The following is a 24,445-nucleotide window of genomic DNA, read 5'->3' on the forward strand; positions in this document are numbered from 1 at the left end:
CAGCGATCCATTTATGGACTGGTGCAAGCCTCTCGGAGTTGGAATAAACGCTTTGATAGTGTGATTAAAGCATTTGGTTTTGTACAGACTTTTGGAGAAGCCTGTATTTACAAGAAAGTGAGTGGGAGCTCTGTAGCATTTCTGATATTATATGTAGATGACATATTATTAATCAGAAATGATATAGAATTTCTGGATAGCATAAAGGGATACTTGAATAAGAGTTTTTCAATGAAAGACCTCGGTGAAGCTGCTTACATATTAGGCATTAAGATCTATAGAGATAGATCAAGACGCTTAATTGGACTTTCACAAAGCACATACCTTGACAAAGTTTTGAAAAGGTTCAAAATGGATCAAGCAAAGAAAGGATTCTTGCTTGTGTTACAAGGTGTGAAATGGAGTAAGACTCAAAGCCCGACCAATGCAGAAGATAGAGAGAAAATGAAAGATGTTCCCTATGCTTCAGCCATAGGCTCTATCATGTATGCAATGTTGTGTACCAGTGTCTTGCTATAAGTCTAGCAGGGAGGTACCAAAGTAATCCAGGAGTGGATCACTGGACAGCGGTCAAGAACATCCTGAAATACCTGAAAAGGACTAAGGATATGTTTCTCATATATGGAGGTGAAAAAGAGCTCATCTTAAATGGTTACGTTGATGCAAGCTTTGACACTGATCCGGACAATTCTAAATCGCAAACCGGATACGTGTTTACATTAAACGGTGGAGCTGTCAGTTGGTGCAGTTCTAAACAAAGCGTTGTGGCGGGATCTACATGTGAAGCGGAGTACATAGCTGCTTCTGAAGCAGCAAACGAAGGAGTCTGGATGAAGGAGTTCATATCCGATCTAGGTGTCATACCTAGTGCATCGGGTCCAATGAAAAACTTTTGTGACAATACTGGTGCAATTGCCTTGGCAAAGGAATCCAGATTTCACAAGAGAACCAAGCACATCAAGAGACGCTTCAATTCGATCTGGGATCTAGTCCAGGTGGGAGACATAGAGATTTGCAAGATACATACGTATCTGAATATTGCAGACCCACTGACTAAGCCTCTTCCACGAGCAAAACATGATCAGCACCAAAGCTCCATGGGTGTTAGAATCATTACTGTGTAATCTAGATTATTGACTCTAGTGCAAGTGGGAGACTGAAGGAAATATGCCCTAGAGGCAATAATAAAGTTATTATTTATTTCCTTATTTCATGATAAATGTTTATTATTCATGCTAGAATTGTATTAACCGGAAACATAATACATGTGTGAATACATAGACAAACAGAGTGTCACTAGTATGCCTCTACTTGACTAGCTCATTAATCAAAGATGATTATGTTTCCTAACCATGAACAAAAGAGTTGTTATTTGATTAACGGGATCACATCATTAGAAGAATGATGTGATTGACATGACCCATTCCATTAGCTTAGCACCCGATCGTTTAGTATGTTGCTATTGCTTTCTTCATGACTTATACATGTTCCTATGACTATGAGATTATGCAACTCCCGTTTTCCGGAGGAACACTTTGTGTGCTACCAAACGTTACAACGTAACTGGGTGATTATAAAGGTGCTCTACAGGTGTCTCCAAAGGTACATGTTGGGTTGGCGTATTTCGAGATTTGGATTTGTCACTCCGATTGTCGGAGAGGTATCTTTGGGCCCTCTCGGTAATGCACATCACCTAAGCCTTGCAAGCAATGCAACTAATGAGTTAGTTGCGAGATGATGTATTACGGAACGAGTAAAGAGACTTGCCGGTAACGAGATTGAACTAGGTATTGAGATACCGACGATCGAATCTCGGGCAAGTAACATACCGATGACAAAGGGAACAACGTATGTTATTATGCGGTCTGACCGATAAAGATCTTCGTAGAATATGTGGGAGCCAATATGAGCATCCAGGTTCCGCTATTAGTTATTGACCGGAGACGTGTCTCGGTCATGTCTACATTGTTCTCGAACCCGTAGGGTCCGCACGCTTAAGGTTTCGATGACTGTTATATTATGAGTTTATGAGTTTTGATGTACCGAAGTTAGTTCGGAGTCCCGGATATGATCACGGACATAACGAGGAGTCTCGAAATGGTCGAGACATAAATATTGATATATTGGACGGCTATATTCGGACACCGGAAGTGTTCCGGGGAAGTTTCGGATAAAACCGGAGTACTGGGGAGTTACCGGAACCCCTGGGGGGTTAATGGGCCTCATGGGCCTAAAGTGGAGAAGAGGAGGGGCTGCTAGGGCAGGCCGCGCGCCCCCTCTCCCCCTAGTCCGAATTGGACAAGGAGGGAGGGGCGGCGCCCCCCCTTTCCTTTCTCTCCTCTCTCCCTTCCTTCCCCCTCTCCTACTTGGGCAAGGAAAGGGAGGGAAGTCCTACTCCCGGTAGGAGTAGGACTCCTCCTGCGCGCCTCCTACTAGGGCCGGCCACACCCCCCTTGGCTCCTTTATATACGGAGGCAGGGGGCACCCCTAGACACACAAGTTGATCCACGTGATCGTTTTCTTAGCCGTGTGCGGTGCCCCCTTCCACCATAATCCTCGATAATATTGTAGTGGTGCTTAGGCGAAGCCCTGCGACAGTTGAACATCAAGATCGTCACCACGCCTTGTGCTGACGGAACTCTTCCCCGACACTTTGCTGGATCGGAGTCCGGGGATCGTCATCAAGCTGAACGTGTGCTGAAACTCGGAGGTGTCGTAGTTTCAGTGTTTGGATCGGTCGGATCGTGAAGACGTACGACTACATCAACCGGGTTGATATAACGCTTCCGCTGTCGGTCTACAAGGGTACGTAGATCACACTCTCCCCTCGTTGCTATGCATCACCATGATCTTGCGTGTGCGTAGGAATTTTTTTGAAATTACTACGTTCCCCAACAAAATATGCATGCGTCCCTATTTTTTTGCGGGATAAATTTCCGATCTATTCATCTTTAATCATGAGAGTACAACGAACACTAAAAATAATAAAAAATACATCTAGATCCGTAACCACCTAGTGATGACTACCCTCGCCGGAGCAGGGCACCTTGTTGTAATATACAGTCGGGAAGTCGTCGTGCTAAGGCCCCATAGAACCAACGCACCAGAACAACAACTGTCGCCGACGAAGAGTGTAGATAAGAAGGATCCAACCTGAAGACACACGAACAAAGACGAATGACGAAAAAATCCGAGCAAACCCTCCGGAGACACACCTCCACACGCCCACCGGCAATGCTAGACGCATCAACGGAACGGGGGCTGGGCAGGGAGATCTTTATTCCATCTTCAGGAAGCCACCGCCGTTTTGCCTTCCTGAGAAGGACACGAACCCTAACAAATCTTAAAAAGATCTAAAAACGGAGTCCTCCCACCGGCAAGAGCCGGGATCCACTCGGCCCCAAGTCCACGGGAGACGAGGCGGACCGGCATGCTTCCCCATTTATCACGTCGCTTACTTGATTTGTGGTCCTGGACAGCGTATTGTAAACTCCATCAGTCAAGCAATGAAATAATTGTTTTGCTGCTGTTGTTGGTGACTGTGGCTAGGTAGGTAGCTCTTTTGATATTTTTATTTTTCGTTTTCAGTAGTATTACTTTCCTCTTTATCTATGAATTGGATCTCCCTTGGAGTGGTTTATGTATTGTAGCTTCTACAATCTCAAGTCTTAACCCATCAAGGTGCTAAAGTCCCCCTTATCTATCAAACGTGTTATAGAATCTCCATCTTGCCCATATATCTTGCATGCCACTTTTATTGATGATTAAATTATTTCCCATGTTTACAAAATAATCTGACGCAGTCATTGGATCCAAAACCTTACTGTTTTCCTTATGTATCAAGTATTTGAGACTTTTAGTTACATGAAAACACTATTACTACCATCGGACCTATTTGCACATTCAATTATTTTCATGCGTACTGTGCATGCATATGCCAACAGTTGCAGTGTGCATTTTAATTCTTCCTTTCTCATACCAGCATAACACAAAAAATCACATGGCAACGCACGGGGTATCTATTAGTGTTCATCAAGCGTAAAAGAATCCCTAAAAAAACCATACTAGAAGAGAAAAAATGTAAACAATAGATAGAAAACAGAAGAAACCCAGAAAAGGAAAAAGTCCGAAACAATTTGATATCTTCTTCTTTGTTGGGTCTCATTAGAATTTGATTTTGCTATATATGTAGAGGAGAGAGGATCATGTCTGCTACGGCCGCCTCCATCACCCCAGGGGTGGTCGGTGCAGGGCAAGAGGCTAGAGAGCAGTAACGTGCCGCCGCCGCCCCAGCCACCACTGATGGCCGTGGCGGCACCGCAAAACCTTTTGTCCATGAAATGAAATGAAAGACCAGCGCGACACATTGAGCCGACACTGGTGTCCCTCTGTTTGCCTGCCTTACTTAATTCAGATGATCATTAAGGACCTCGAGAAATAGTCAATGTTGGGTCTATCCCGGAACTTGCGCTCTCTCTCTCTCTCTCTCTCTGTGAGGTAGACGAAGGAGTACAAGAAGATAGTTTTCTGGTGACTAATACCCTGGCGCTCAAAACGCCTTTTTTTGCTCTTATCAAAACAACCAGCTTACGAGTCTTTAAGTAGCCTCACGCATGCATGCATAGCCGGTCCATCATGATGACTGTTAGAAGGGATAGAGGGGGATTGGTGTAATGCGATGGATGTATTATTGAGCCTCGAGGGCGAGTATGTATTGAGTACAATATTTGAAGAGTAAGACACCTCTCCTAGAGATAAGGTAGGAGACAGATTACAAATCCTAGACTACCAAACACATGTAACCCAGATATATCTTTAACATCCCCCGCAGTCATAGCGGTAGCGTTGCGAACAACATGAGCATCGCGGACGGTCAGACTAGAGAGAATACCAGCCGACGGCTGACATCCCCCCGTAGTCGTAGCGGGAGCGTCGTGGACGGTGTTGGGTCGCAGACGCGTTGACTATAGAGGAAGCCGTCGAGTTGCTCAAGCAAGGTGACAACCCTTTGTGCCATTGTCGAGGTAGCCAAGAGCATGGGTGGGGTGGTCAAGGTCGATGTAGCAGTGCGAAAAATGCCGTGGTCCATGTCGAGTCGGGGCGGCCGGTGCCGAGGAAGTCGACGTGGGTCCGCATGCGCAAGGAGGCGCCGAGTTAGTCATGGACGCAGTGGTGTCGAAGTAGTGGTGCGCTGGGAAGAAGACGGTGTTGACGAAGCTCGGCGCCGGGTTTTGCTAGACCCGGGGACACGTCGTAGACAAAGGCACGCGTCATTGTTGCCAGCACCGGGCATGCGTAGACGGACGAAGACAAAGTTGACGAAGCGCCGTACCAGGCTTGCCAAGCCTGAGGACACGTGGTGTACGAAGGCACGCATCGGTGGTGTCAGCACCGGTCATGCGTAGACGGGGACCTGCACGAGCTGTACGTCATGTCGATGAGTCGGAGGGGCCAGCAGAGAAGGAGACTCGACAATGATTGTGGCGCCAATTGGCATGGGGCTGATGTCATCAACGGTGGTCGTAGTAGACGAAGTAGTCAGGGAAGATGACGGCGACGCTGGCGACGAGCTGGTGCTGGACGAAGACGAAGGGGGTGGACTGGGGCGGCTCGGATGAGCAAGCGGCAGCGGCGCCAAGGTAGTAAAGCGGCAGTAGCGGCCTGAGGAGGAGGCGGCGGCGGTGCTCGAAGTAGGCGAGGAGAACCCAACAGCGTGACGAAGACCAGCGTGGACGGTGGCATTCCGACACCGAGGGAGGAGGCGCATCGCATACTACGAGAAGTTAACGCGCCATGATGGCGGAGTGGACCACGGGCCGCGGCAGTATGGCCCGAAGGGGCGACGCGGCGATGGCGGGCAGGTCGGGGCGACGACGGGAATACCTCGGGCGGTTGCGTGGACCGTGCGCCATGTCGATACGGTCAAAGGGACGGCGCAGCAGCAACGTGCGAGTCGGTGCAGCCGCGAAGAGAACCACGCGGTGGCGGTGCTGCGACCCGACATGGCGACACAGCGGCAGCCCGACTCTTGGACGGCGAAGAGGCGTGCATACTCAGGTAGGATCTTCACAGGAATTGACGAAGGCCCATGCAACGACTGATCAGGTCGGTCGCGGGACGTGGATGATAGCACATATACAGTTGATTAGACTGGACATGCGATAAAGATGGAGTGGATCGTCAGGCGCGAGGACAGAATGACGGTGTCGCGGGACGTGGATGATAGCACATATACAGTTGATTAGACTGGACATGCGATAAAGATGGAGTGGATCGTCAGGCGCGAGGACAGAATGACGGTAGCGAAGTGCGACGACGATGGCGCGCCAGCCGCAGACGAAACGCGAGCTTATGATTGATTGATTCTGCACATGTACGTGCATGCTGTAGACATGATAATGAGGTGTCACGTGAAGCTTCCTGGTGCAGAGCAATTCCATCTTTAGCTGGCTTGATGGCGGTAGTCCTGTTGCACCGACGGCGCTGTACAGAACCATGAGCGTACAACTGCTCAAGTGGCCGCCGGACCAGCACATCATGTACTGCCATGCGCTGCATAATCCAGTGGAGTCGATGTAGGTTTCTTGATCAAAACGAAGCGATGATGTACGGCCAAGAATGACAGGCAGACCAACGCACGGATGCGCGAACGACGACCTTTATAGTCTTCCGTGGGTCGCGTGAGGCCTTGTTGTGTCGTTGAACAGGCCGACGGAGTCGAACGCCAAAGTCGGAGTAGAGGCGCACGAACGTCGATGGGACGGCGGGCGACATAAACCGATCTTAAATCGGAAAACCAAAAAGAAAACATCAATCAATGCGATCGGGAGAAGAGAGAAAAAACCGGATTAAACGATTGGGGAAAAAGACTTTTTAGGGCAGCCGGTCAACACGACCGGCGGACGAACACTAAGTACGGGCAGCGCGGCCCCCGGTGGTGACCATGGAGATCAATCGCCCCGGGGGCGGCGCGGTGCGGAAGCGGCAGCGGCGTTAGGGTTTGGATCGGTTAGGCTGATACCATGTTAGAAGGGGCAGAGGGGAATTGGCGTAATCCGATGGATGTATTATTGAGCCTCGCGGGCGAGTATATATTGAGTAAAAGACTAAGACGCCTCTTCTAAAGATAAGATAAGAGATGAATTACAAATTCTAGACTACCAAACACATATAACCCAGATATATCTCTAACAATGGCTACTAACAGCATGAGCCACACAACCTGAGTGTTCAGCTAACCAGCCCACGAACTAACGTGCTCTGGAAGTTAGCTGATAATTATGTCAAACTAATGTGCTTAGGAAGTTAGCTGATAATTATGTCAAACTAATCCAGAAGCATGTTCTCAGGTTGTCATTTAAATGGATTTGTCAGTTGCATTACTTGTATCAAATCTGTGATATGATGCTAGAACAAATCACTCCATTACTAATCTATAAGCTGTAAAAGTGGGTAACTTTGCTGAGACAAAAACAAGTTGGGCATATATGCCAATGTTATTGCGAGAAACTGAGTTACCAAATAGATTATGCTTATTATATCTGATAGATATTGTTCCTGCCTCTTGTTACCTTTTTTTAGCAAACTGTTGACACATGCACATTTTTACAAGTTCTATTATATGTCCACTGCAGGGTAACCTTGAAGGGAAGCTTGCAACTTAAGCTGCAACCAAAGATTATAGAAAATGAGGTCTCTTCTTGTGTATATTTAGTTGATGCACTTGTGTGTTTTTAGATGTTGCACCTCTGTTTTCATTGACCTTCGATTCATGTATGTAAATTCTATGGAACTGTATCCGAAGACATGTGAATTTGTATCTCTGGTTGATGGAAACAATTGATAGTGATGTTTCTATGTTCTAAATATTCTGAGTTATGGAATAGCTATGTATAAAACCATTGATTTTTTTTGTTTATTGGGTTTCTTTTTCTCCTGATGGTTATGTATGACGGGGATATACTATTTCCCTGGTTTGCCAAACCTAACGCCTATTCCATCAACAGACAGGCATAGGTTATTTTCCCTATCAAGCTACCCTTGACGGCTAACCCTAACGGGTGGCCAATAGGAAATACTTTTCCTGTCGGTACACCCTATTTTCCTGTCGGTTTTGGGCTCACAGAAAAATATCAGTTTCTGGTAGTGTATGAGCTAATTACATGCACGCCACACTAAGGTGCTTCATCCAAACGCTTCGGCCGCGCGCACACCGCGGCCACCCGCAACAGACCGCTAATTCACCTAGCTCACGCAACTGTACCGCCCTGCCATACATACACATGCACACACACGCACGGCATGCACGCACACATGCTACACACACGGTCGTGACCCAGCCCCGCAGACTCGACCTGACGCGCTCACGTCGGTCTGCACCGCCACGGACCCGATCTGGCGCACTGAGCCGGTTGTCACCATGCTCCATCGCGGCTTATTCCCAACAGTCAATTGTATAAGTATTACTTTCTGTCGACATGTATAGTTTTAGGCATCATTCTATTTTTCTTAGGCAATGAAGCTGCGCGGAGCATTTACACATATAATGACAATCATTTTATTGCTATAGTATGTATCAAACTTTTTGTCATTTGAGAATTTGATCTACTGAGTGTTAAACTGAATGCCTAGAAGGAGGCATAACACAACAAAGGCAAAATGATGTGCCCAAATATTTTTGTCATTTTGTGAGCCACTTGAATCAAAACGGAGCACAACATAATCTCCGTACGGAATACACAATTTTCATACAAAAAGACAAGATTATCGGAGAAGGAAAGGGAGCACAACACCAGTAGAGCTCCAATATAGGGGGCTGAGAGCTCAGATCCCCTGGTTTCCCGAGGACAAAAAAGCCCACCACTTGATACTAAGAGCATCTCCAACAGTCGCATAAGACTTTCGCGCGCTAAAATAGTTTTAGCGTGCCATTGTAGCACTTTTAGCGCGTTGGACTCAACATTGGTTTACCAGATGCCAAAAACGCGTGCCCAAAAAATCACGCAGTGCAAATTGTGAAGCGCGCGTAATTAGGCGCCCTAAATTTGCAGCATACGATAGCACTTTTAGCGCATGCCTAAACCATTTTTGCGCGTGCACTATTTTACAGCTTCAGTTGGAGCTGTCAGACGCCCAAAAAACCCGAATTTTAACGCGCGGAGCAGTTTTTAGGCGCCTGTTGGAGATGCTCTAAAGTACTTCACTTCTGCATAAACCAGCAAAAAAATCTGCATAGATCACACAAACTTATACGCCCTATTGTAGACCTAGCCGGAAAGAGCGAGCGACGTGCTCGGACAAGAATACAGTTGAAGGGTACAAGCGAAGGAAAGAGTGGCTAGGGATCATTGGGATGTATGGCATAGGAAAGCCGCTGTGCCGGGATTCAAACGAGATCCATGGCCAGCCGGAGATTGGCTTTCTCTTCCCACACATCCCACGGCTCCAAGCCACCCAGCTTCCTTGTCTCGGCTTCCATGGACGTTGAACTCGGACGAAGCACTGGACACACCCCATTTTGCATCCGAGAGAAGGAGAGCAGCGAGATGTGGTATGGCATTGGCATGCATGAGTGAGCAGCGTGCTTGCTACATAAATTTTGTGGAGTGCTCTAGCTGACGACAAGGTGTCGTACGCTATTTTCATTACTCAACTGAAATAACACCAATAATTTGAATACTGACTGATATAGGAAAAACTATCCATTTAGTAACCGCAAACAGTTGACAAGCTACATAACTAAAATTAGCTAGTACATGCTCCGGAATTGTTGTCATTGCCCTCGTGTCTTAGTTAGCTATCCACGCGTACGTGGAGATTATTCAAACTTCAAGCAGTAATCCTTGAGCTTCACGCAGTGGTGATGGCGCGCAAGTTTGAGCATGCTCGACGCGTTCTGTTTCGAGACGGACTGACCAAATAAGGTCTCGCATTTGTCCTTCATCCTGTCCAGCTTGAACCGGCACGCCGCAGCGAGCATGTCCCCAGCGGTAGTCATCACGCCGTCTCCCGCAGCAAGGGCTATGTCTTCCAAAGGAGGCAACTCGTCAGTGTAGATGAAGTGGAGCATCGCCTTGAAGACCGCAGCCTTCATATCATTGATGGGTACAATGTCCTCCTCCTTGTTGGCGGCCACAACCACCATGTAAAGGGCCGGGGACCGTATGGCAATGATGAGGCTATGTACGTGAATTTCTCTCTTTTCAAATAGGAACGTCACATCTGAGCCCTTCTCGCTCACTAGCAGCTTCTCAAGGTGACACATAATGTTGGGCGGTGGCGCAAGAGTCGTGTCTTTGATACAGGATGAAATGGCACTAACTAAGAAATTGCAGCGTATGGTTAGAGAGCCATCATGTGCTAGGTACTGGTACGGTGACTTGGTGCCTTCAGCGCCCATGAAATTTGAATACCCCCATGTTGTTGCTTTCCTGCTGAAGATTGGTTTAAATCGTCTTACGATTGGCCGCAACTTGCCACCAGGGTCATCCATCCTCATAAACAGGGCTGCCCTAAGACCAGCGGTTCCTGGATCAGTCAACAATTTGGCGAACACGGAGATTGTCTTTTCCTTTACTGATACCTTTAGCTTCCAGTCATAACCTCCTATCTGAAAAATATCCGAAAAGATTGTTTGCTTGACACTATAGCTCCTTCGCATGCTATCGAAGTTGGGGATCCTCATCTCATATGTGCCGCGGACAACCTCCGATATGTTATATGTCGACACACTCTTTTTCTCTGGTCGTCGGCGGCTGGTGTTGGCGCCCAAGGAGGAGTCATTAGCCGCTAATTTACGTTTGGCTACTTTGTCCATTACATCTGCTGTGAACGACCAACAACTTTCCTCTAGCTCCTTGTACTCCTCCATGGCCTTGACATTGGCATACACGTCGTCATCGGACGCCAAGTAATCGATGCAAGATGCCTCCAGTTGGCGGCAGCTTAACCGTCCGTGCACCACCATCAGCGTCGGCGTGACAGAATCCACATCTATGCTTTCAGACAGTATCTTGTCGCACATGAGCCTTAGCTTCTCTAGGTCGTAGCGATCAGCGGCAACGAGCAGGTCAAGCGCCATGTCCACACGACGTCTCGCCGCACGTTTTTCTTTGCAACCACGTTGGCTTCTCAAAGCCACATCGCTAGCCTTCCTTTTGATGTTCAGCTTATCGGTGTAGATGAAGCGGAGCATGGCCCTGAAGGTTGAGGCGCTCATGTCATCGACCATGATGTGACGGGTGGTACCCTCTCTCATGTCACCGAGGAGCTCGGCGGCGAATACCGGTGACCGCATGGCAAGGACGAGCCTGTGCGCCTGGATCTCGGCCTGCTCCACAACGAACGTCACGTCCGGCAACATGCATGCAGGTCTTGTACTCTTCGACTCCGACGAGAGGAAAAGAAGCTTTTGCATATCCTCGGCGATGCCAGAGTCCTCCTCCTCCTCCCGGAGGACCTCGACGGTGCATAGGATGGTGAGGCGGTCGTCTTCCATGTAGTGGCTCTCATGGCTGCGGAACGCCTCTGGCACCGACAAGGTCCAGCTCCTGCCGGCCTGAGAAAGCTGCCAGCTGTTGCCGGACCAGACGTGGAAGGTGTAGGCTTCGTCGCTCTCCCACACGGCGGCGGGCCACCGGCCAAGCGGGTCCTCGATCCTCAGGCTGGCCTTGGCGACCACGGCGTCGTCGCTGATGTAGGCGGTGAGCAGCAAGAGGGCGATAGAGGCGAGGTGCCCGTCGTCATCGAAGCTGCAGTCTAGAGCCCAGTTGTGGCCGCCGACCTTAAAGGCGCCGGAGAGGATGGAGTAGTGGGCATTCTTGGCCAGCGCCTCGCGAGCGTTGTAGCCGACGATGTGGAACTCGTGCTCGCCTCGGACAGAGGACGCCGGCCTGCGTGCTGCCGTCTCTTCTTGTGGAGGCGGAGCGGCGGCCGGCGGGGTGGACCGCTTCTTCCATGGGCAACGGCGAGTCATCTGCAATGCTGACCGCGAGCTTCCTGGATGTATTCCTTCCGGTGGAGTATACGATGGATTGCTAAGGGGATACATGGGATTATATAGAAGCTAACCTATTCCCATGTACGAGCCGGACATGGATGGAGATAACCAATGCAAAGTTTCTTGTCCCGTGTAGGACTCCCCATCCGAAACGACTCGCAGTTCCAATCGGATTGCTTTAGGCTCCGTTCGGCTCGTGTGGTCCGGTTTTATTTTCTGTTTTATTGTTCTTTTGCTTTTTTCAACAGTTTCTTTGCTGGGTTTTCTAGTTTTCTGAACGTTTTTTTCTATATTTTTTACTTATTTTTTTAGAAAGGGTTCTGTGTGCATTTTAAAATTGTTCAGTGCGTATCACAAAAAAATCGCTGTACATAAAAAAGTTCACTCTATATTAAAAATGCCCATCGTATATTAAAAATCTGTGTGTATAAAAATGTTCACCGTATATTAAAAAAATCTACTATATCTAAATAGTTAGCCCCCACTACTAGGATGCCTCTGGTAACTCCATCAGTCAAGCAATGAAATAATTGTTTTGCCGCTGCTGTTGGTGACTGCGGCTAGGTAGGTAGCTCTTTTGATATTTTTCTTTTCATTTTCAGTATTACTTTCCTCTTTATTTATGAATTGGATCTCCCTTGTAGTGGTTTATGTACTGTAGCTTCTACAATCTCGAGTCTTAACCCCTCAAGGTGCTAAAGTAAGTCCCCCCTTATCTATCAAACGTGTTAAATAATCTCCATCTTGCCCATATATCTTGCATGCCATAGTTATTGATGATTAAATTGTTTCCCATGTTTACAATATAATCTGACGCGGTCATTGGATCCAAAACCCTACTGTTTTCCTTGTGTATAAAGCATTTGAGGCTTTAAGTTACACAAAAACACTATTACTACCATTGGACCTATTTGCACATTCAATTATTTTCATGCGTACTGTGCATGCATATGCCAACAGTTGCGGGGTATCTACTAGTGTTCATCATATAAAAAACATTGTTCGGTGTGTGTTTAAAAAAATATTCACCATAAATTTCTTTCTATAGTTCCTAGAACTATAAAAAAGAGAAAGTGTAAAAGAATCACTAATAAAAGAAAAACCATACTAGAAGAGAAAAAAAAATGTAAACAATAGATAGAAAACCGAAGAAACCCATAAAAGGAAAAAGTCTGAAACAATCTGATATCTTCTTCTTTGTTGGGTCGCATTACAATTTGATTTTGCTATATATGTAGAGGAGGGAGGATCACGTCTGCTACGGCCGCCTCCGTCACCCCAGGGGCGGTCGGTGCGGGGCAAGAGGCTAGAGAGCGGTAACGTGCCGCCGCCGCCCCGCCACCATTGATGGCCGCGGCGGCACCGCAAAACCCTTTAGATCGGCAGCAACGCGTGCATCGTCTTTTGTCCATGAAATGAAATGAAAGACCAGCGCGACATGTTGTGCTGACGCTGGTGTCCCTCTGTTTGCGTGCCTTACTTAATTGGGATGATCATTAAGGACCCCGAGTAATAGTCAATGTTAGGTCTAACCTGGAACTTTCTCTCTCTCTCTCTCTCAGAGGTAGACGAAGGAGTACAAGAAGATAGTTTTCTGGCGACTAATGCTCTGGCACTCAAACCGCCTTTTTTTTTTGCTCTTATCGTCAAAACAACCAGCTTACGAGTCTTTAAGTAATAGCCTGTCGCACGCATGCATAGCCGGTCCACCATGCTGGCTGCTAGAAGGGATAGAGGGGGATTGGCGTAATGCGATGGATGTATTATTGAGCCTTAGGGCGAGTATATATTGAATACAAGACTTGAAGGGTATGACGCCTCTCCTATAGATTAGGTAGGAGACGGATTACAAATTCTAGACTACCAAACACATGTAACCCAGATATATCTCTAACATCCTCCCGCAGTCATAGCGGTAGCGTTGCGAACAACATAAGCGTTGCGAACAACATAAGCGTTGCGGACGATCAGACTGGAGAGAATAGCATCCGACGGCTGGCATCCCCCCGCATTCGTAGCGGGAGCGTCGTGGACGGTGTCAGGTCGCGGATGTGTTGACTGTAGAGGAAGCCGTCGAGTTTCTCAAGCGAGGTGACAGCCCTTTGTGTCGTTGTCGAGGTAGCTGAGAGCATCGGTGGTGAAGCCGTGGTGGAGATAGCCGTGCGGAGAATGCCGTGGTCCATGTCGAGTCGGGGTGGCCGATGTCGAGGAAGTCGCCATGGAGCCACAGGTGCAAGGAGGCGCTGAGTTAGTCATGGACGCAGTGGTGTTGAGGTAGTGGTGCGCCGGGAAGAAGACGGTATTGATGAAGCTCCGCGCCGGGTTTTGTCAGACCCAGGGACACGTCGTAGACGAAGGCACACATCGGTGTTGCCAGCACCGGGCATGCGTAGACGGACGAAGACGAAGTTGACGAAGCGCCGCACCAGGCTTGCCAGGCCAGGGGACACGTCATGGACGAAGGCACGCATCAGTGGTGCCAGCACCGGGCATGCATATACGGGGACCTGCACGAGCTGTATGCCATGTCGAGGAGTCGGAGGGGCCAGCAGAGAAGGAGACTCGACGACGGTTGTGGCGCCAATCGGCATGGGGCCGATGTCACCGACGGTGGTTGGAGTAGACAAAGTGGTCGGAGAAGATGACGACGACGTTGCTGACGAGTTGGTGCTGGACGAAGACGAAGGGGGTGGACTGACGGCGCGGCTTCGGTGAGCGAGCGGTAGCGGCGCCGAGGAAGTAGAGCGGCAGCAACGGACTGAGGAGGCGGCGGTAGCGGTGCTCGAAATAGGCGAAGAGAACCCAACAACGTGACAAAGACCGGCGCAAACGGCGCCAAGGGAGGAGGCGCACATCGCATACGACGGGAGCTAGCTACTCTGTCAGTGAATCTGCTTAAACTCACAATTGTTTCATAGGCTCATTATTGCGTATGATCCCGAGTGCCTTCTCCAGGTTGGCCACCACGTTTGACATGGCTGGCCGGTCCTTGCCGTGCGGCCACAGGCAGAGCCTCGCCGTGTGTGTCACGAGCTCGAGCGCCTCCAACTGTCGCAGCATGGGCTGCAACTGCAACACCGGGCGGCCGTCTAGCATATCGTGCAGATTACCGTCTCGAATGACCGGGAGCGTGGAGTCCACCAGGGTCACGACGTCCTCGCCCTTCACCCGGCCGCTGCTGACCGGCGGCCTCCCGGTCAGCGCCTCCAAAATGACAACACCGAAGCTGTACACGTCGCTGGCCAGGTTCATGCGCCCCGTGCACCGGTACTCCGGGTCGATGTACCCGGGAGTGCCGACGACCTCCGCAACGAGCTGGTCCGCCTGCAAGACCTGTACGCTGACGAAGCCAGATAGGCGCGGCATCGAGTAACAGTTGGTGTCGAGGTGGATGTTGGACGAGCTCACGTTGCCGTGGATGATCGCGCAGCGGTGCAAGTGCTCTATGGCCCGGGATACGCCCAGCAGCACCTCCACGCGGGTCCTCCAGGACACCGTCACCGGCGACGAGCTGGAGACACCGTGCACCAGGTGGTCTCTCAGCGTGGTGTTGCTCATATGCCCCTGCTCGTAGACGAGGATCTTACGCTCTGCCACGAACGCGTCGTCCACGTCTTGCAGGGAACCGGCAGAGGAGCAGCCCGGCATCTCGCCGTCGCTAGTGTGCTCCGGAGAAAACATTTCGAGGATCTTGTGCTCCTCCATGAACGCCTCCTCCACGTCGTGGAGGGAGGCAGCCGAGTAGCAGCCCGGCACCTCGCCGGTGTCTTCGGGAGGAAAGATTCCTAGGATCTTGCACTGCGCTGCAAACGCGTCCTCTACGTTCGGCTGGGAGCCAGCAGAGGAGCAGATCGGCACCTCGCCGGTGTGGATGGCAGGAAATATCTCGAGGAGCTCCGCCACGAACACGTCCTCCTGCTCCACCTTCCGCGGAGCCGGGGATCCGGGACAGGAGCAGCCTGGTTCATTGAGGCGGCGGGCGATGGCGGCGTAGCTGATGAAGGGGAAGAGGCTGAGGTGGGAGTCGATCCTGGCGTTGACTGACCTTAACCTATCGGCGTGGATGCTTGCCCGGAAGAATTGCTTGGCGGTGCTCCGCTTCTGGAAAGCGACGATGAGGTCGTATGCCTGTTGCAGCATGTCGATCAGCTCGGCCAGCGGCCGCTCCAACTCCGGGTCCGGCGGCAGGCCATGCAGCACGTGGCCGATCGTGGGCAGGCGGTCCCTGAGGTGGTCGTACTCCACCTTGTTCTGGCGCGCCGTCTCCACCACCCGCTTGATCTTGCCTATGATCCCCACCGCGGCCCCGACAAGCTGCGTCGTGCTGACCGCGATCTCCATATGACACACTGTACGCTATAGTCGTCCCAAGAAGAGGAAACAGAGGTAGAAGAAGTAGCTAGAGGAGTAGCATGCATTGATGAATGTGCCTATCAGACTATCAGTAGCTAATATATACATATAGCACGTAGTTTGTAGTTTTTTTTAACGTGAAATTCATATAGAGCGAGTCGCTTTGGAGACCAAGTACTAGAGTAGTACGTACTTAGTGCCCACAAGTAGCTAATTTAGTGGAAGTAAATTAGTGCCCACGAGTCCTACTGAACTTTGATTCTTGGAGAAGATGCTCTCACGTCGTGGAAATTCGGAGGAAATTCCGCAGGTGGAAGGGCGTCGTCCACGTGGAAGACCGTGAGCAGTCGGGTCCTCCTCGCTACTCTCGATCGATCTGCACCCTTGAGTATATTGGTCAGCGCTGATCGTACGGTGGACCCTCCTCAGCCCTTGATCGTAAGGCGAGCGCTGACTTCAGCTTACAGCGCGTCCCTTTCACCACCCACCCTCACACGCGTTTGCTTCACCCACACACCATGTTGAGTACTCTCTCCGTTTTAAATTACTCGTTGCATAAATGAATGTATGTAAAACTTAAATACATCTAAATACATCCATATCCGCGACAAGTAATTCGGAACGGAGGAAGAGTACTTTACTACTTTCTTATTATTGGACCGTGTACTAGGACTATAAATAAACCGGTCAGCCGGCCAACGCATGTCATCTGTGGTAACCGTAACCGTGTATAATAGAGAATACCCCACGCGTCGTTGAGGGAACTGATGATGATAGAAATTTAGGTTGATATCATCATAATCAAAATTAAAAATAGTTATGATTTATTATATTTGATCATGTATCGTTGTAAAATATTCATTGAAGACAAGTGGAATAATTGAATGGTAAACAGTTTCCTATGCATGGTTGAATATTGTGGTGAATTTTTTTCCATGCATGATTGCATGTTCTGATGGGTCTTTATGTCATTCATAATTGTATGGTAAAATGCACTAGTAGAAAAAAAACCCATTCGTCCCGGTTGGTAAGGGCCTTTTGTCCCGGTTTATGAACCGGGACTAAAGGGTCGTTACTAATGCCCTAACCCTTTAGTCCCGGTTCTTACACGAACCGGGACAGATGGGCCTCCATGTGGCCGGTGCGCCGAGCCCAGGCAGGAGGGCCTTTGGATCCAGTTGGTGGCACCAACCGGGACCAATAGGCATCCACGCGTCAGCATTTCAGGGGCTGGGGTTTTTGTTTTTTTTAAAGGGGGGGGGGGGGTTGGGGGTTTTGGGGGTTTAATTTAGGTGTTTCATATGTTGTGTTAGCTAGCTAATTAATAGAGAGAAGTGTCCTCTCTTATGTCCGTGCTTGGTTGACGCTATATATATGTATATATAGAGAGGACTAGACACGCTAGCTAGTAAGCAAATGAAGGAAACAGAAGATCGTCATGAACATATGCATACAGAGAGAAGTGATATTGACCACCTCTCCTTCTCCGAGAGATTGGTCGAACAACAAGTTCTCGTATATCTATCTGACACTACCGGCTACATATATACAATAATTATCTCTTACAATGTAATTAATGTCCTAATTATATATGAACACAGGGTCCACATAGTATTCTCCATCTTCAGCGATCACGTGGTCAAGGAAGAAAGCCGCCAATTCCTCTTGAATTACTCGCATACGATCTGGTGCTAGGAGTTCATCCCGCATCCGAAACATCTTATTTGAACAAGGGGGTCAATATATATATATATATATATATATATATATATATATATATGAATAAATGAAACTCAACACAAATGATGGTAATAAAATAAAATTGTGAATATTATTGCTTACACACTTCATATTGTTCATCAGAGTAGCCCCGTTCACAGGTCGTGTGGCGGATGGACTCGCAAACGTAGTATCCAAAGAAATCATTCCCTTGTTCCTGCCACAACCACTTTACAAGAAATAGAGGTCAATCAAACTGATAAGCAAGCATGCCAAATGGTATTGATGAAACTAGCGGTTGAATCACTAGGAGATGCGTGGAACATGTTACTATAGTACTTACTTTCGGGTGTCTAAATTGCAGCTTCTTCGGCAGCCCCGGAGCTTTTTTGGTGAATTTTCTCCAAACCCTGCCAGACAAAGAAAACAATTACTTGATGTATCAGGAAATGAACAAAGTTGTTGATATGGTGGATAATGATCGATTTAACTTACTTCTCGAGCATTTGAGTCATGTTCGCATAGTACTGGGGATCTTTTTGTCTCGAGTCTAAGACGGTTACTAGTCCCTGCTCAAGCTTAATCTCTAGGAGAATATAGTGGAAGTTGCACACGCATGCATAACTCATCAATTACATTACTATAACCTAGACTAATAAGGGAAACCAAATATGCACAAGACAGTAACACTCACTTGAAGTTGTAAGGAAAGAGTATTATATCTTTGTTTTCATTTATTACCAACGATCGTAGCAAGTTGGCCTCGGTATCTTCGGCACGATATTTAACCTCAGTTGCATCTATGAGATTTGTGTTAATGAACCCAATATCACCGATTTGTCTTTTCTTCAATTCGGCAATCTTCAATCTGCATAATATAGTGAGGATAATTATAAATACATGCAATGAAAGAGCTGACCTATATAGAGAGACTTAATGACAGAAGTAGTACTACTTACAGACAATAGCAAGTGACCGTTGCTTTATCGAGGGCCTTTTGATTGAAACACTGGAAGAACTCCTCAAATGGAACATTCAACAGTTCAATTCCAACGAGGTCATGCTCCTCTCGAACTCTCAGCGTCAAAGTATTCCTCCCCCAGACTCTCTGCGGGTTTTCATGCACCAATCATGGAATCTTTGCATCATCGTTGTTAGAGATCTTTCATATTTGACGAGAGGCTTCCCGTACTCGTATTTGTGTTCCTCCACCTCCAAGAACTCATAATGTACATCGTCGGGCAGGTAATCTCCAAGATTTCTATAACCGGGCACCATGCTCGGATCATTAGTAGGCACCTTGAGCGGGGGGCACGATTGGTTCGCTTGTTCGCTGAGCTGGGGAATTTTTTTCCCAGCTCGTCGTTCTTTTAACCTTTGATCACTGACAGTACTTCCCGACCACTCCGCTTTGACAAATGACTTTGCAATAATGCCGTAATAGTTGCCTTTCGGCGGAGACTTTGCTGGTTTTTTCAGGGCAGCCAGAGTGCGCTTTGCTTTCACCGGATCTACCTTCTCCTCCGGAGGTGGATGTTTGTTTGCTTTCACCCCTTCAAAGAAGTTCCTCACTTCGGCTCATGCGATCTTGGCGTTCTCCTCCGGGGTCCTCTCGCATGGTAACTTCTCTGGAATCTTCAAAGAAGGACCGAATCTGTATTGCCTCCCGCCTCTGGCTGTACTGCTAGACGCCGGCAGAGCAGACAGAGCGGCTGCGGCTGTCTTCTTTCCTTGCTTACGAGGCGGAGGAGAAGGACTGCGATGCGCCGGAGCAGCCAGAGCGGCGGCGGGTCTCTTCCGCCCTTGTTGACGAGGGGGAGAACGAGGAGGCTGGCTGCTCGGGCGCGCCGGCACAGTCGGAGAAGGAGGCGGAGTGCCGCCACGTGCCGGAGAAGGAGGCCGAGTGCCCTGATCGTCACTCGCCGAAGGAGGAGGCGGTGGAGGAGGCGGAGTGCCCTGACTCGCCGGAGGAGGAGGAGGAGGCGGAGGCGTCCAGTTCGGAAGGTTGATGAGCTCCTTCCGCCATAGGCATGGAGTCTTCAGATCAGAACCCAGCCGAGTCTCCCCTTCACCGGTAGGGTGGTCAAGCTAGAGGTCCTCAAATCCCTCCGTTATTTCATCCACCATCACCCTAGCATATCCTTCTGGAATCGGCCGATGGTGAAAAGTTGCACCAGGTTCAGTAGGAAAAATAGAGCCAACAGCCGCCTTGACCTTCAAATTCATCCATTGTGTCATAAGATGGCAATTTTGAGACTCCGTGATAGCATCCACGGGATAGCTGGCAGGAGCCGTCAAGACATGCTCCGGCTGAAGCAGCTCGGTGGAAGCCACGCTGCTTCTCCGCTGAGATGGCGGGGTAGCTACGGGGGAAGCTTCGGCAGGTCGCTTGCTGCGATTTGCTTCTCGTTCCTCTATCGCTTGTACCCTTGCGTGCAGTGCCTGAATTTGGGCATGCTCCACTTTTTTCCTCCTCTCCTGGCATTTGTAACCGCCTGCGTCCGGAAAACCAGCCTTCCATGGAACGGAGACTGGCGTGCCTCGTGTCCGTCCAGGGTGCTCAGGATTCCCGAGGGCCATTGTGAGCTCGTCGTTCCCTCTGTCTGGAATGAACGTCCCTTGCCGCGCTGCATTGATATAGTGCTTTAGCTTCTTGACTGGTATGTTCATTTGCTCATCCGTCCAAACGCATTTCCCTGATATAGGGTCCAAGGTTCCGCCAGCCCCGAAGAACCAAGTCCGGCAACGGTCTGACCAGTTCATTGTCTCTGGTTCGATCCCTTTATCAAGCAGACCATTCTCAGCCTTGGCCCACTTAGGCCGGGCTTTGAGGTAGCCACCTGACCCCGTGCGATGGTGAAGCTTCTTCTTTGCAGCATTTTTCTTGTTTGTCGCCGACATCTTCTTACTCTTTTCCGATGTCTTGTATGTTGGGGAACGTTGCAGAAAACAAAAATTTTCCTACGGTTTCACCAAGATCCATCTATGAGTTCATCTAGCAACGAGTGATCGAATGCATCTACATACCTTTGTAGATCGCGAGCGGAAGCGTTCAAATAACGGGGATGAGGTAGTCGTACTCGACGTGATCGAAATCACCGGAGATCCTAGCGCCGAACGGACGGCACCTCCGCGTTCAAGACACGTACGGTCAGCGTAACGTCTCCTCCTTCTTGATCCATCAAGGGGGAAGGAGAGGTTGAGGAAGATGGCTCCAGCAGCAGCACGACGACGTGGTGGTGGTGGAGATGCAGTACTTCGACAGGGCTTCGCCAAGCTCTATGGAGGAGGAGGAGGTGTTGGAGGGGAGAGGGAGGCGCCAGGGGCAAAGGTGTGAAGCCCTCCCTCCTTCTCCACTATATATAGGGAGCCTAGGGGGGCGCCGGCCCTAGGAGATGCAATCTCCTAGGGGGGCGGCGGCCAAGGGGAGGGGGGCTTGCCCCCCAAGCAAGGGGCGCCCTCCCTTAGGGTTTCCCCCAACCCTAGGCGCATGGGCCCTAGGGGAAGTGGCGCCCCAGCCCACTTTGGGCTGGATCCCTTCCCACTTCAGTCCACGGGGCCCTTCGGGATAGGTGGCCCCACCCGCTGGACCCCCGGGACCCTTCCGGTGGTCCCGGTACAATACCGGTGACCCCGAAACTTGTCCCGATGGCCGAAATAGCACTTCCTATATATAATTATTTACCTCCGGACCATTCCGGAACTCCTCGTGACGTCCGAGATCTCATCCGGGACTCCAAAAAACTTTCGGGTTACTGCATATACACATCTCTACAACCCTAGCGTCACCGGACCTTAAGTGTGTAGACCCTACGGGTTCGGGAGACATGTAAACATGACCGAGAAGGCTCTCCGGTCAATAACCAACAGCGGGATCTAGATACCCATGTTGGCTCCCACATGCTCCTCGATGATCTCATCGGATGAACCACGATGTCGAGGATTCAAGCAACCCCGTATACAATTCCTTTTGTCAATCGGTACGTTACTTGCCCGAGATTCGATCGTCGGTATCCCAATACCTCGTTCAATCTCGTTACCGACAAGTCACTTTACTCGTACCGTAAAGCATGATCCCGTGACCAGACACTTGGTCAGTTTGAGCTCATTGTGATGATGCATTACTGAGTGGGCCCAGAGATACCTCTCCGTCATACGGAGTGACAAATCCCAGTCTTGATCCGTGTCAACCCAACAGACACTTTCGGAGATACCCGTAGTATACCTTTATAGTCACCCAGTTACGTTGTGACGTTTGGTACACCCAAAGTACTCCTACGGTATCCGGGAGTTACACGATCTCATGGTCTAAGGAAAAGATACTTGACATTGGAAAACTCTAGCAAACGAACTGTACGATCTTGTGCTATGTTTAGGATTGGGTCTTGTCCATCACATCATTCTCCTATGATGTGATCTCGTTATCAATGACATCCAATGTCCATAGTCAGGAAACCATGACTATCTGTTGATCAACGAGCTAGTCAACTAGAGGCTTACTAGGGACATGTTGGTGTCTAAGTATTCACACATGTATTACGATTTCCGGATAACACAATTATAGCATGAATAGAAAGACAATTATCATGAACAAGGAAATATAATAATAGTGCTTTTATTATTGCCTCTAGGGCATATTTCCAACATTGTAGGCCACAAACGCGGGCCAGTGATCTCCGACGATGAATTCTGGTGTCTCTTCTTTGTCGACAAACGTTTTCAGCTCATTCTTCCACCTCCTGAATAGGTCTGCCATCTTCTTAAGAGCATGAGACTTGATTAATTGCTCTTTAACTGGCTTCTCCGGATCCTCCTCTGGCAGTAGGGTGAAATTTGCCTTCAGCTCAGTCCAAAGATCATCTTTCTGCATATCATTGACATAAGACACCTCAGGGTCTTCGTTCTTAGGCTTATACCATTGCTGGATGCTGATCGGGATCTTGTCCCTAACAAGAACCCCGCACTGAGCAAAAAATGCTTCCTTTGTCCGGATGGGTTCAATCGGTTGGCCGTCGCACGCGATTGCTGTGATCTCAAACCTTTCATCCGAGCGCAACTTTTTCTTCGGGCCTCGTCTCTTTACCGAAGTTGTGCTCGATCCGGGGGCTAGAAAAAAGAAGAATTAGGCAAGAGTTAATTAATATGTGTACATACCAAAACAATGAATGCATCAATTAACTAGTCATCATAGGCTTAACTAATATATTTACCTGGCCGGACTCTGTTCGGTCACCGGAGCCGTCACCACGGGCTCCTTCTTGCACCAGCATTGGGTCACCGGAGCCATCATAATCATGTCTTTCCTCCTCCACTCTCCGATCACCGTAGCCTGCTTGTTCTTCACCCGGTTCTGCTTCCAGACCATCATTGTCGTTAAGATACGACATGACATCACCTCCGGCTAAGATTATGTCCCCCAACACCTGTTCTTATTCCTCGTCTCGTCCGAACTCCATTGTTTTTGCAAATATTACAACATGGCAATTATTACACAAACATGACAGCATGTGGATATATTAGTGGCAAATGTAGACCTAGCTTATTCCAGGTTTGGGGTGGCCTCGGCAACGCTTCAAGGGTAGGGGCGCGGTGGGAGGGGGTAGGAGACCGACATCGTTTTTTTCTAGGGTTTGGGTGTCCTCGAGAGTTTTGGTCGAGCGAGAGGGCCGGGGGTGCTCCCGTGGTATAAGTTATCACGGTCGAAGTTATCCGGGAGGGGGTTATATCGACAGCGACGACATACATACATGGGAAAATAATGTTATCGGGGAGGGGGTAGGTCAAACCCCCCCTCGTGTTGAAGTTATCGGGACACGGGATATATCGACAACGACATATCCGATAAAAAATAAGAAGACGAAGAAGAAATAAAAAGAGGAGAAGAAAATATTAATAGAGGAGAAGATTGAAGAAAAAAGAAGAAGAAAAAAGAGGAGAAGAAGAAAGAAATAGAGGAGAAGAAGAGAAAATAGAATATTCTATTTTTTTCTTCTTCTCCTCTATTCCTATATTCTATTTTTTCTTCTTCTCCTCTATTCCTTTCTTCTTCTTCTCCTCTTCTTTTTCTTCTTCTTATTTATTTCTCCTCTTCCTCCTCTCCTCTTCTTCTCCTTTCTTCCTCTTCTTATTTTCCTTTTTCCTCTCATTCTTTTTCTTCTTCTTCCTTTCCTAGCTAGATATATAAATTTTTTCTAAAAATGTAACTTTTGCATACATACATGGGAAAATAATATTATCGGGGAGGGGGTAGGTCGACCCCCCCTCGTGTATATCGACAACGACATATCCGATAAAAAAAATAAGAAGACGAAGAAGAAATAAAAAGAGGAGAAGAAGAAAGGAATAGAGGAGAAGATCGAAGAAAAAAAAGAAGAA

At 48.7% G+C, this 24,445-nt stretch overlaps 2 protein-coding genes across 2 annotated transcripts; both read right to left on the minus strand.

The window, feature by feature from the left end:
- Nucleotides 1-9,817: 9,817 nt before the first annotated feature.
- Nucleotides 9,818-11,974, minus strand: LOC125532070 (uncharacterized). Its single transcript, XM_087516398.1, has one exon. It carries the CDS (start codon nucleotides 11,972-11,974, stop codon nucleotides 9,818-9,820), a length of 2,157 nt encoding a protein of 718 aa, XP_087372524.1.
- A 2,724-nt stretch (nucleotides 11,975-14,698) lies between these two features.
- Nucleotides 14,699-16,374, minus strand: LOC125532071 (uncharacterized). Its single transcript, XM_087516399.1, has one exon. It carries the CDS (start codon nucleotides 16,337-16,339, stop codon nucleotides 14,900-14,902), a length of 1,440 nt encoding a protein of 479 aa, XP_087372525.1. The 5' UTR covers nucleotides 16,340-16,374; the 3' UTR covers nucleotides 14,699-14,899.
- Nucleotides 16,375-24,445: the final 8,071 nt, after the last annotated feature.

The sequence above is a fragment of the Triticum urartu genome, chromosome 3A, assembly GCF_056163025.1.
Source record: "Triticum urartu cultivar PI428250 chromosome 3A, HENAU_Tu73, whole genome shotgun sequence".
Taxonomy (NCBI): domain Eukaryota; kingdom Viridiplantae; phylum Streptophyta; class Magnoliopsida; order Poales; family Poaceae; genus Triticum; species Triticum urartu.